At 39.2% G+C, this 12,726-nt stretch overlaps 2 protein-coding genes across 10 annotated transcripts in view; one reads left to right on the forward strand and one right to left on the reverse strand.

Annotated features, from left to right (window-relative positions):
• Positions 1-10,621, forward strand: part of MAP7 (microtubule associated protein 7) — a 109,470-nt gene extending 98,849 nt beyond the window's left edge. For all 9 annotated transcript variants that reach the window (XM_064708346.1, XM_064708345.1, XM_064708352.1 and 6 more), the window contains 4 exons: positions 81-138; positions 2,593-2,716; positions 7,823-8,049; positions 8,790-10,621. In XM_064708346.1, coding sequence (XP_064564416.1) covers positions 81-138; positions 2,593-2,716; positions 7,823-8,049; positions 8,790-8,800 — 420 coding nt within the window. In that variant the 3' untranslated portion in view covers positions 8,801-10,621. The remainder of the gene's footprint in view (positions 1-80; positions 139-2,592; positions 2,717-7,822; positions 8,050-8,789) is intronic.
• A 644-nt stretch (positions 10,622-11,265) lies between these two features.
• Positions 11,266-12,726, reverse strand: part of LOC135445614 (uncharacterized) — a 31,368-nt gene continuing 29,907 nt past the window's right edge. The window contains exon 15 of the mRNA XM_064708356.1: positions 11,266-12,691. Within this exon, the coding sequence (XP_064564426.1) occupies positions 12,612-12,691 (80 nt within the window). The 3' untranslated portion in view covers positions 11,266-12,611. The remainder of the gene's footprint in view (positions 12,692-12,726) is intronic.

The raw sequence follows: 12,726 nt of genomic DNA on the forward strand, positions 1-12,726 counted from the left end.
AACATGTGTAAATGTTGAACACATTTCTGGTTTTTTCCCTAGTGCCATTCTTAATTTACAAAACTCTGCTTCCTTTGTAGAAATCCAATGACCAGCAAAATGGACATATATCAAAGGCAAATATTACTGGAGAAGCAGGTATTGTGTTTAACTGTGCCCTGAGCACAACAGGTGAATAAATGCCTACTGAGCACAATGATTTGAGAAACAGTTCTGAAACCTGGCACACTAACTGCAGTAATAAAAACTATTGAGAGGAATGTAAATGAAATCTTAGCAGACATTAATTATTTAGGCTTTCTGTATAGGTAGTTAGCCATTACTAAATGAGTCCAATGTTTTAGCAACTTTGTCACATTGGTGTTTAGCAAAAGGAATTTTCTTAATAAGTTTAATTACTTATATAGTGAAAAGAAATTCTTTCGTGGTTTGGATCACAAAATAAACTGATTCTACATTTTGTTTTTTATATTATTTCAGATGTGGTTGTTGCAGATTTACTCCACTTTCTTAAAAGATTATTATTTCTTGTTAGTCATTACAACAAAGCATTTATTGTTCTAAATACCTCCCTGTGACTTCTTTCTTCCACACCTGCTGCCTTATTCACTTGGTCTTTATTTCTTTTTTTTGACAAAATTGAGTTGCTATAAAAGCTTGGTCTTGTCACACTCACACTCTTATGCTTCCCTTCTACTCCCTTCCTTCTATTTCTTTTTAGGTAACCTTCTATATAAGAATATATATATATATATTTTCCTTTATTATATACTTGTAATAAAGGAAGAAAAATAAAATGTAGCTTATATTCAACAATCACCAGGTGTGAATTAGCACTGTTTAAAGATACTGAAGTCAAGCTATCAAATGGCTTATCCTATTGTAGCATAATATATTAAATGACATTAATCTTTTTCTTCTTTGTATTTGGGTTGAGTAACAGGGAAGACAGCAGCACTGACTGATGAATGAATTTTTTTCTTGATTTTTAAAGTGAACACTCTAATTAGTACTGTCAGGAAGCCTTTTTTACACAGATTTCATTACCTGTGTTTCTTTGTTTACCTATTATCTCAGGGGAAAAAGGTTTGTGAGCTACTGATACAGGACTCATCTGGGATGCCATCTTTGTCTTTGGGCACTGTTGAAGTTGTTATAAACCATTTAAAGAATTCCTGAAACTATAAAGGCTTCCACCACTGTTGGCTAGTGCTTTCCCTCTAGAGACAGACAAAAAGTAGTCTTCTATCAGTTTCCTAAGGCAGAGGAAACTTTGGATCTCCATTTCCCCAGGCCCAAGGGAAAGCCAGAGTCCTTGAATGACTGAATAAAGAGAAAACTGCTCTCAGCCTCAGGGCTGCTCTACTGTTTGACTTTGCATTATCTATATGTATCATTAAGTTAAAGGTATATTCCAGCCACATGAATTTGCCTGACTCTCCACAAACAATTTGTTTTTAAAAGTTTTTCTTAAGTCTTACTGTTTGCCAAAACCTGAGGAGGCATTTATGGGAATGGGCAGATCACACAATGAAAAAAAATCCATCAGCTTTTTGTCATTTGTTTGGCCTCTGCTTCAAAAATATGAGATTGTTCCATGTTTCTGGTTTTTTCTGCTTTTTCCTTCTAAACATTAAAGCAAAAGTATTTTCCTGTTATTCAATTTGTAGAAGCACAGAAACCTCTGTTTCTAGTATCTTCCATATAAAAACTGGCCAAAGATCACACTAAGACATTCAGTATAAAAGTCTTTACCCAGACATTTGGAGTACAGTGAAATTGAGCAGCTGAAGGAGGGGCTTACCAGACCAGGTTTTGGGTAATGTAGATAAATGTGTTCAAGCCTATGAATACTGAATTGTCCTTGCAATTACTGTGGCAGATGTTAACAGGGTGGGGTGCAGTTGCTTCCTCTTACTGACCTGAATATGAATAGAGGGACTCTAAATACAATGCAGAAGGCTGTAGTTGTACTTTAAAAGAAAGCCACAAGGCAGGCCAGAAACATGTATTACATGGTCTTGGCATGAGGGACAGGGATAATCTCATTTTATGTTGCTCTCTGCAATGTTTTGTAGTAATCATTTGGTACTTATTGAAAGAAGTGTCCTTTCCAATGGAGATTTTTTTTTCTTCATTTCCTTTTCCTTTTCAGTTCCATCCAGTCACTGGAATCAAGAAATACCAGTGTATGGAATTAGTAATATCCAAGTTTTGCTCTATTCCATTCTCTATTGCTACTTGCAAAGTGCCAGCATAACATTCTATCAGATATCAGCCTCTTTTGCCCACTGGCTTATATGTTGGAATTGTGCATATGATTGTAAAATGTTTATTCTTGTTCACAAAGCTATGGCTTTGAAATCTGGCTTTCTGACATTTACTTTGGACCTGAAACAGGGTTTGTGTGCCCAAAAAGCTGACAAAGGAGATGGAATTGGGTAGAGGGGTGGGGAGGGGTGTGCGAACCCTCTATTTTTTTAAAACTGTAACTCGCTTTAGCTGTGCTGGCTTTTGTAGAAAATATTTTCCCCCAATCTACAGGGTAGAGGCTGCTGCTTGGTTTAATGCAACCCTGTTTTCTGTGCCCAGTGGCAGGCAGCCCTGCGTGTGCCCCGGAGCCGGCAGCGGTGCCAGCCCCGCACAGCCACAACGGGAGCGTGGCCACCGGCGCGCGTGGGGACCCTCCGCTCCAGCCCCCCGGGAACGTGGACAGGTAAAACACTGCCAGGTGCCGTGAGGAGCCCTGGCTGGCCACAGGGCTGCTAGAATAATAAATCATATTCGCATCCGTGAGTTCGTTAATTAAGTAAGAAGCAACTGTTCAATCTGCCTTTTATCTTTTCCTCTGTTAAGGAAAGAACTTTATCACATTTCAAGGAGTAGTAACTGATTTTTGCTAAATGATAGGGAAGAAATTTTTATAAAATAGAGCATGTTCTTTGCAGCGTTTGGAACAATGTGTTTGGCAGCAGTTATTACATTTATTGAAACTTCATGGAAAGGGAATTTTTTCTGTTTCTTTCCCTGAATTAAGCTTATAAAACCCACTCTGGGCTTGCACTGCTTTTCTTAATTCAAATAATAAACACTGTGGTTTCAGCCTAGATGTTTTGATTTCTAAACTGCTTGAAGTATTAGCAAGTGGTGTTTTACATATGTCCTTTGTGTGTGATACAGGATTAGTCACTTTGGTTATGCATTTTAAAAAAACACCTTTGTTCCTCATAAGGAGTATTTGAGGAGGCAGATATTATAGATTGGGACCTCTCTGTAGCCATGAACCAAGCCACTCTGAGAAATTGTTGAAAAGCTTGAAACCTCAGTATTGAACTGAGTGACATCTGTTACATAAGCATGAGCTGTCAGTTATTTTAATTTTAGTGATGCAGAAAAGCCAAATAATCTCGCAGTCCTTTCATGTTTTATGTAGGTAGTGCCAGAATATGCATGGGAAACCTTGAATGTGGGAAGCCATTGTGCAGTCTGTAATGGACAGTATGCTTCAGGGTGTGATTGGCACTAATTGAAGGAGGAATTTGCCCTTTCTCGATCCCTCCATATGCCTGGGGGATCTTAGCCTGCTGTCATGCTGACAAGGATGCTCCTGCTGAGGGAAGTTCTGTCAGTGACACTGAGGTGCATTGGATGAGCTGCACAGAGCTGCCTCATAATTGTCTTGGGCAGCTATTAAAATGTTAATCACTTTCAGCCTTACAAGCACCTTGATGTTTGAAATATAAAATGTGCCACATTAATGAGTGCTGTCTTGTACCATTATAATCTGTGTGGGAGGAACCTCAGAATGACCACAGTGAAGAATGAATAAATGAGATTGAGGAACACTGACAAAAGTAGGAAGCACATGTGGAAGGGAAAACTGGCATGCCAGGTTGGAATGTATCTGCTTCAGAGGTACATCCACAGTGACTGGGAAGGTGAAGCCTGAAGCACTTGGTGGTGTCCCACAGATTTTTGTCACATGGTAAAAGCCACAGGTGCCAACACCATTGCTATTGTATCGTGTGCTGTGGTTGTCTGGCATCCAGATACCCCTGACATGGTGGCACGCACAGGGGCAGTGGGTGCAGGTTGTCTCCTGAGTGAGCACCTCACTTTGGCCCTCAGCAAGATTTGTCTTTTGTCTGAAAAATACTTCTTCATGTTTTAACAACAAGAGTGCTGAGGATTCTGACCAGAAGTTAAAAAGGTGTTACCTGGGGGATTTGTGTCATGTGCATGTGTGGGTGAGAGGATGGAGTGATGCAGAACCCTACAGAAGCCTAATCCATAGCCCACTTACAGATTTTTTGCTTATACTCCATTCCCTAATTCTTTGCCCAAGATTCTTTGCTACTTTTTAGAAAAAGTTATTTCACTACACTGGTTTATGTTGACAGCACTTTCCTTATGGTATTTACTCAGTAATTCCTCTTTTCTGTGCTGTTTTCTACAAACACTTGCAATGCAGTGCAAACACCTCAGTGAGTACAGTTCACCTCATGTGTCTCCATCCTGGGTGCATGGAGCTGGGTCTGGGCAGGTTAGATGACCAGTTTTTAGAAATATACAGTTGGTCTGTGTGATTGCCTTCATATCTTGTCCTGGAAAAGAAAGCTCCTTGTTGCTGGCTGGTTTCAGTGCTGTTGTCTCAGTGGATTAAAAATAAGCACCATTTATTTAAATAATCCAGAAGTCTGGAATACATTTTGCTGTTAATGTCTATATATGTCTCCTCTGCAAAAATTCTCTCAATAAATGGGGTGACTGACATTTTCCTTCAGATCAGAAGTGACAGCTGTGAAAATGGTGTTTTTCAAAGGCCTGCAAATCCATTTTTTCCTATTCAGTGTTGATTTCTGATGAATGATCGGAAGCAGATATACTGAATTCTGGCTTTCTTTATTTTTTAGCCTCTTCAAATTCTAATTTCAGGCTGTGTCTACATAGAGTTTTGGCTAAAATTATCTACAACAGATATAATTTTCAGTAATTTTAAATGTTTGCATGTTCCAATTTCTTTAATTAAACTGGCTCCCTTTTCCCAACATCCTCCAGTCTGTCTTGTTAATATTAATGTGTCCAGGTCAAAATGTGAAGCTACAGAGATACTTTTCAGCTGCCATGGAGATGTCCTTCAGATGCTTGCAAGACTGTTATGTTTGGAAATGCATTCTCAACAACTTAGGCAACTTTTTTTTCCTCTATTACATAAGTGTCTTGCTACACGCACACTTATGGAATATGTTAGAATGCCAAAATTATCCAGTTCTTTCTGCAACATTGTATGCCTGAAAAGGATATCTCTGGTGTTGCATCAGACACTTAGACAACATTAAGAATGTAACATAAGACAGTAAAAACAGCTGTAGCAGGTAAAAAACCTTTTCTCTTTTTTTGTGTTCTTTGTTTTAATGGCCTGTAGCACAATGTAGAGGGAAAAAAAAGGTAATTACCAGGAGATCCTCTGGCCAAATGAAGGGTTGCTAAGCATTATGGTCCAAATGCAACCATAGGCTCAAGTAGTCCCTAAGCTGCTAATTACTAGAAGCTGAAGGGCATACCAATCTCCTAGGAATTCATCTAATCTCCTTTTGAGCTTGTGGCCTCTAAGATGTCCACTGGAAATTAATTCCACTCTTCTGTTTCCCTTGTTTAGTCTAAATTTGCTCCTCCAGTCCTTAGGTGGATCAAGCAGCATAGAATCTAGAAAATTTTATACCACAAAATTTAGAATATTTATAGTTCTGATTTCCTTTTCTGTACCCCCTTTGTGATTGTAGACTCCTCTGTCTCAAAAGACATTATTCAGGTCTGAATGAATTATGCTCTAACTCCATGTGTATTGCTGGCAATGCCATGGCACATAAATATAAACTATGAAGAATTATTTATTCACTAAGTCAGCTGATAAATTGGGTAGAAAAATTCTGTTTGCAGAAGCAAAAGGGTTCTTCATTGCTCTAATATTTGTTGAACTACTGCACTGTTTGATTTGTATGAATGAGCAGTTGCTCTCTTTCCACCTCTTTCTAACCCATTCATCAAACTTGGCTTCTTATCCTAGTTCTGATATGGCTATTGGCAGTATATGGAGATAAAGTAAATAACAGGATACCTTCTAGTGAATAATGAACTAATGACCATACATGACAGAGCAGCTTTAAATAGTCCTAAAGCATTTCACAGATTCTGGTCCTCCTCTTACACGTGTGGGTCTTTGGCACAAAAGGGTGGCATTGAGCAGGGTTTCTGTGCCTGCTCTCAAACTCAGTGCAGTGAAACATATTTTTCACTTTGAAATTTGCCCAGCATATCCAAAGATGAAAAAAAAGGGGAGTGCCTTTCTGAAAAAGAACTGGTGATAGTTTGAAAAACTGGGAAGGCTTGATATGAACACCAGCATGTGATTCTCACAGGAAATCTGAGCTTTGGATAAAAAAGCACTGCCACTTTCAAAAGAGCAATGATTGTTTTTTGTCTCTTGGGGAATACTGTAAAACAATTCTTTAATTGTTTGTGCAAAGTTGTACAAAGAAGCTAGCAAATGAAAATATAGTGTCTGCCAATTACAAACAGGTTTCTTTTTAAGACTAGTAAATGTGCTGTCAGAAAATAAGCCTGTGAAGCTGAGCTGCCTTCTGAGAAATGGCCTGAGGAAATTGGTAGCCAAGTTTCAATCTAGGAAAATTGCGTCTGTGCCTTTGTGGCCAAAACATTTCCAAATAACCTGAACAGTTGCAATGGGGCCCAGACAGGGAATAGGTATCCAGGATTGCCAGGATCTAACTGTTTGAGGGCTTTGGGAAGAACCTGTGAAAGATCACAAGATTTTTGAGTGTTTGTTGAGTACTTGCTCTTGCCTGAGGAGCTTATGGTCCCATTACTGTCATCCTGTTCGCTGAAGTAGCACCTTAGTTTCTCCTCTCTGGCAGAATAGGACATGCCATCTGCAGAGTCAGAAGGATTTGACGATGCAGCACCTAATAAAGGGGTTGGGAGGGGAGGCCCAAGGCTGTGAGACGTGAGCAATATCATCTGGGGACAGTACATGTAAATGCAGTGTCTGTGCTTGTGCTGCTCTGGATGGGGGAGATGTGCAGGAGCTCGCTCATAATGGACCTTTCTCACATGGGAAATGGAAAACGAAAGTCCAGATTGATGAGGGATTCTGGGAGAGGGCTCTTTTAGCTTGGACGTGATCAACAGGAGAAGTGTGGAGCTGGGTAGTGCCTTGGAAATGGCCCCTAAGATCTTTTATGAGAGAAGGGAATGAAAGGAGCGCTATATTGAAAAGGGAGTTTTTTCTCTGGATTAGCGGCATATAGAAGAAGCTGCTCCAAAACTGGTGGCAGAAGGTGATCCAAGAAATAATAAAAATAACAGCGATCTTATCCAAGGGCGATTACATTGATTTGCAATAAGAGGAAGGGTACAACAAAGGTTATGAGATCTGAAAAAGATGCTAGGAGCTGTAAATTGCATTATGTGGGTGGTTCCAGGTAGTGGTGGTGCTGCAGAGATTTCCTCACTGATTCCCATTGCAGTTGCTTCTCAGGCTGCAGTGTCCACCCTGTAGTTCTGGCTATCATGTAGCCAAAGGTAACTACTGTCCCATGGGTTTGAGGGAAGGAATACCAAGTACTTGGCTGCAAAACCATTTTTTCCTACTGTGGTAGAAGCATAGTTTTGCTTTCACTGGCTAAAAGAATGCTTGGGATTGATGCAGACTTCTCTTCCATTTGTACTATTGCTTTGAGGATGACTAAATTTCAGTTCTAGATAAACTACCTAAGGAAAAATTGCTATGTTTCTCTTTCAGCAATCTCAATCCAGAGGAGAATGCTAATGAAAATGGAATGTCTATGCAGAATGATAATTTTGAAGAGATCATGAACCTGCCTATTGGTTCTAAACCATCCCGGCTGGATGCTATGAACAATGATGGAAGCAACAGTCCCGAAATTCCTTTGAATCCAATTCTAGCCTTTGAAGATAAGGGCACTCTTTTGCCTCAGGTAGATAGTGTTCAAACACATCAAACAGCAGGTAGGTTTGCTGTGGTTCACTAACACTTGTAATTTGTTGTAATTGAGAGAAGTCTCAGAGCTATCAATCACCTTATATTGATAAGCTTATTCATTTAAGGATTTTTGAACTCTATTTTTTTTTCAGTATTTAAGCTCTGTTTAAATTTTAAACAAATTTTATTTGTTTAAATTTTGAACAAATCAATACAAAGAGCACATCTCTTTGCAGAGCTATGCATGCCGGGCACATAGAGATGCAGTGCAATAGTGGTGAGGCCTTATCGTTTCCTGGATGAGGGCTTCTCACAAGTGTTTTACTTTGTGCCCTTTGGAGTTGCTTGGAAGGGTTTGCCCTGTGCTTTCAGGCAGAAGTGATAGGTGACAGCTGCTGCTCTGACCTTATGATCAGCAGCTGGGTTCCAGTTTTGCAAGTGCAGTGCTTGACATGCACATGCAGAAGTGGGGTAACTACTTCCTAAAAACTACATTTTGAAATTCTGGATATGCTTTCCTCGTCAAGTTCTTGCAGGCATCGAGGGATGGTTTCCAGGACACTGGGTTTTTCTGAATTACATCATATCTTTGCAAAAAAGCTAGGTAAAAAATACTGCTTTAGCAAATTAAATTGGATAGCACTGTATTTTTCTCTGGCCTAAAAATGTAAGGAAAATCATCTCACATTAAAATAATTGCATAAGCACCTAACATTTTGAAGAAAGAATTGCCACTCTGACCTGTCATGTTTACCTTCTGTTTTAGAAGTGATCTGATTGTTTCTTCTGAAGAACCAAAGGTGATATGAGCATCTCTGCAGTCAGTGGAGTTTCTTCCATGCTATGAAGGAGTGTTTTATTTTTTCTCTCCAGTTTTTTAAAGATTTCTTGAATATCTTTTTTGGAAGGACTTTAGTAAAACCAGCAGAAGAAATGAGGGGAATAGACTTGGATCACCATTCTAATAGCTTTCATCACTAGAAAAATCATGCTTCATGTGCGTTACTTAATATGGCTATTTCCAACAAGCTTTTTTGTTAGTAAATGAATATTTCTGCATTCCTTAAGACACAAGACACTGGAATCTGAAAGTAACGGGCTGATTTGGGTGGTGGGACTGATTCTTTTTTGTTTTTAAAAAAGGTGGGTGTTGGTTTAAAAGGCATAATTGTAAAATTGGCAAAGAATCTTTTACACTTTATGGTTCTAATACTTGAAAAATAAATGCCTCATTGCTCTACAAGTAGAGTTAATGGGGTGTTTTATTTAAACCTGTTGGTTTAAATGTTATTGCAGAGAACTCTAATTATGGGGGCAAACTATAGGCTTCTGTATCAGGTTCTTGTAAATGTAATTCCTACAGGGACATTCTGTAAATTGAGACGTCACTATGATCTTCTCACATTTTCTCTAAAAACACAAAACAAGAAAGGTTTTAAAATGTGAAAATTTGAAAGCATTATTTTTTCATGGACAAGAGGATAACCTATTGTTCTCCTAGATAATGTATTTATGAATTTTGCTCAGTACAGAAATAAATCATTTGATTGAATAAATTAGACAAATGTGGTGAAAAAGATACTGCAAACTTGATTTTTTTAGTTACATCCACGTTCACAATACTATAAAAGATGTGTATGCATATGTGCACACACGTGTGCACACATACAAGGAATTACCTTGTTCTGAGTCCTGTAAATTGCTGCTGTTCCCAATGATGGAAGACTTTTCCTTTGCCTTATCAGACTTTTGAAGACTGTGTGAAACCTGGGATATTTGAGTTTTGGATGATGATGCAGGTTCAGGGATTTTTGGGGTTTGCTCGTTTCAGAGCAAATGGAAAATGGTCGTGCTTTTTTATGTAGTGTGTGGTTTTTATAAAGCAGTGCAGCTTGAGTGATAAGAGGAGCGATGCAGGTTGCTTTCTCTTTAGTTTGATGCCGATTTCTACTGTCATTCATTGTTCCATCCCACACTTTTGGTTGCTGTTGTGCAGAACTGTAAAACCTTGCACGTTTTTGTGCTTTGCTAAACAATGCTGTTGGAGGCAGAGCTCGCTCTGGGTGTTTGCGTTTGCAGCATCGCCAAAGGCTTGAGGCATTGCTCTCTGAATCAGTGAGAAGATCCTTGGGTAGGGAAAATGGAGGTTCATGGGCTCTCAGCTCCTGCTAACAGAGAATTTTCCATTAAGATTCCTGCACTTGCCTCTGGTGAGCACTGAGCAAGGCCTGTAGGAAGCTGTGCAGAAAGTCTGTGCTAGCAGAAGAGATCCTCTGAGACAAAAGCCGAAGGATTTTTGAAGAAATTTCTGCTGCTGCCGAGTGTTCATCTTATAGAGGAGATGGGACAAAAGCAATGGAAATAAAATGAAAGAGACTTCATCTGCCAGAATATTTATGGAAGGGAAAAAACAGCCATTCAGTCAGAGTGCTTTCAATAGTAACTTGTGACACAGTAAAATGAATTGGGTTCCTTTCTTGCTTTCTTTAGTTTTCCGTGTACATAGCCACAATATTTTGAAGTGTCCAAAATATGTAGTTTTTCTTTAAAACTATATATAGCATGTAAGTACCAAATAAAACTTGTTTGAAATATTTATTTCTACTTATATTTTCATTTTCTCGCATAATTGAAGCAAGAGTCGATCTCTGATAGAGAACTGTTTTTGCTGCTCATGGTCTGCTTAAAATTTTGCTTCAGATTTTCTCTAATTTCTTTACTGAAAATCAGTACAGAGTCACTTGCAACAAGAAGGAGAGCAATAAAATAGGCAGTTACATTTAGCTTCAGTTTTAAGTCTTAGGATTCATTTAGGATCGGGTTTAAATTGTGTTGATCTTGAGCTATTTAGGATTGGTTATAAATTATGCTGGTCTATTTTTGGGGAGACTTCAGCACATTTGCTTCACTGTTTGTGGAAAAATGGGCTGGCTTTATTTCTCACATTTGCTTTTTTTGCTTTGATTTTTTTTTTTTAGCAGGGCTGGATTAAAAACAGTTTGTCATTACAGTCAATCCAGGTTTGCTTCAAATGAGAGCAAGAATTTCCTGTTTCAAGGGCATGACATACAATATAAGAACAAGGGAATTGAGAGTAGGTGTATGAAATTTTAAAAAAGGATTTAATATTGAATTTTTAAATCTTTTGGTTAAGCCTCTTTTAATGCAGGGAAAACAGTTTCTCTTCTGTTCAGTGTTGGTTTTGACAATAAAATATGGTATGGGAGGAAGGCCAGCTCCTCTGCCTGCTATTGCAACTGGTTGTGTTGTTCATACCATGAGGGGCGAGGTGGAACTGCTGTGTGAGGTGCAAGTAGCAGGTGCAGAGAGCTGTTCTGAGGGCTGGGAGCAGCAGCCTTCCCCAGCAGAGAGCTGTGTGCTCTGGGCAGGCTCAGCTCTGTGCTCCCATCTCCACGGCACGGCATCGATGCTCACAGGGACGATGCTCTGTGAGTTATTTCAAAACATCACAACTGCTGCATTGCTCTCCATTAGCTCTGTTTGCTTCATGTCTTTGATCTCCTCATTCCTGATGAAGAGTCCTTTGTTATTTGTTAGCTTTCTTGCTAAGACATTGAAATAATGTTTGAGATTACCTAAGAATACAGATACAGGACACATTCTAATATCATTACTTAATAATGCACTGCTTCTTTTTGGAAACTGATCTAAAATCACCCACAGGGGTGATTTACAGTATGACGTTTTTGTTCCCAGGTGTGTCATTCAGCCAGTCCTTTGTTTTAGAAAGTCCACCTGTCCAAGGCTGAGCACATGGTTTGTCACATGAGATTTCAAAATGAAATTCCTGTCATGGATGAACATTAAAAATCCCATACTGCTTTATTCAAAGTTTCTGTCTACCCTGCAATTTCATAAGGCCCTTTTACTGCACTGAGTGTGGTTTTGGTTGGTTTTACTTTTTTTGCTTGTTTGTTTTTGCTTTGTTTTTTTGGGGTTTTGGTTGGTTTTTTTGTTTTTTTTGTTTTTTTTTTTTTTGGAGGGGAGGTGCATTGTTTTGTTCTGTTTTTTCCGAAACAGTGCCGTTGGAAAGAACTTGCAGATATTAAAAGAAATAATTGTCAAAAATGCCTCCCTCAAGCACCAAAATTAAGTTCAGAGATTTGAGCTATAATAAAATGGAACATTGAGCTCTTAACTGACAGAATAACTTTTTTAAACTATTTTTTTAATCTCACTTTTATAGCATGTTTGTACCCAGTGTCAGCTCTAAAGCTCTACATGCACATAAGAGCTATGGGACGGTCAGAAGTGCCTCAAAAGACAGTGTGCTGCTTTTGGCTGGGGTAGAGTTCATTTTCTTCACAGTAGCTCAAAGGGGGCCGTGTTTGGGTTAGTGCTGAACACAAGGCTGGTAGCACAGGGATGTTTTAGTTACTGATCATCAGCACTTGCACAGAGTCTGCCTCTCACCCCACGCCACCTGCCTGGGGGGGTTGCATGTGAAGCTGGGAGGGGACAGCTGGGACAGGTGACCCCAGCAGACCATAGGAACATTCCATATGTTACATTGTCATGCTGGGCATATAAAGCTGGGGGAAGGAAGAGGAAAGGGAGGTGTTTGAACTTACAGTGTGCGTCTTCCCAAGTAACCGTTACACATGATGGAACCCAGTTTTCCTGGAGATGGCTGAACATCTGCTTGCCCTTGGGAAGTATATGTGTAAGAAAATAAGTTGAAT

This window comes from Zonotrichia leucophrys, chromosome 3, assembly GCF_028769735.1.
Source record: "Zonotrichia leucophrys gambelii isolate GWCS_2022_RI chromosome 3, RI_Zleu_2.0, whole genome shotgun sequence".
Taxonomy (NCBI): Eukaryota; Metazoa; Chordata; class Aves; order Passeriformes; family Passerellidae; genus Zonotrichia; species Zonotrichia leucophrys.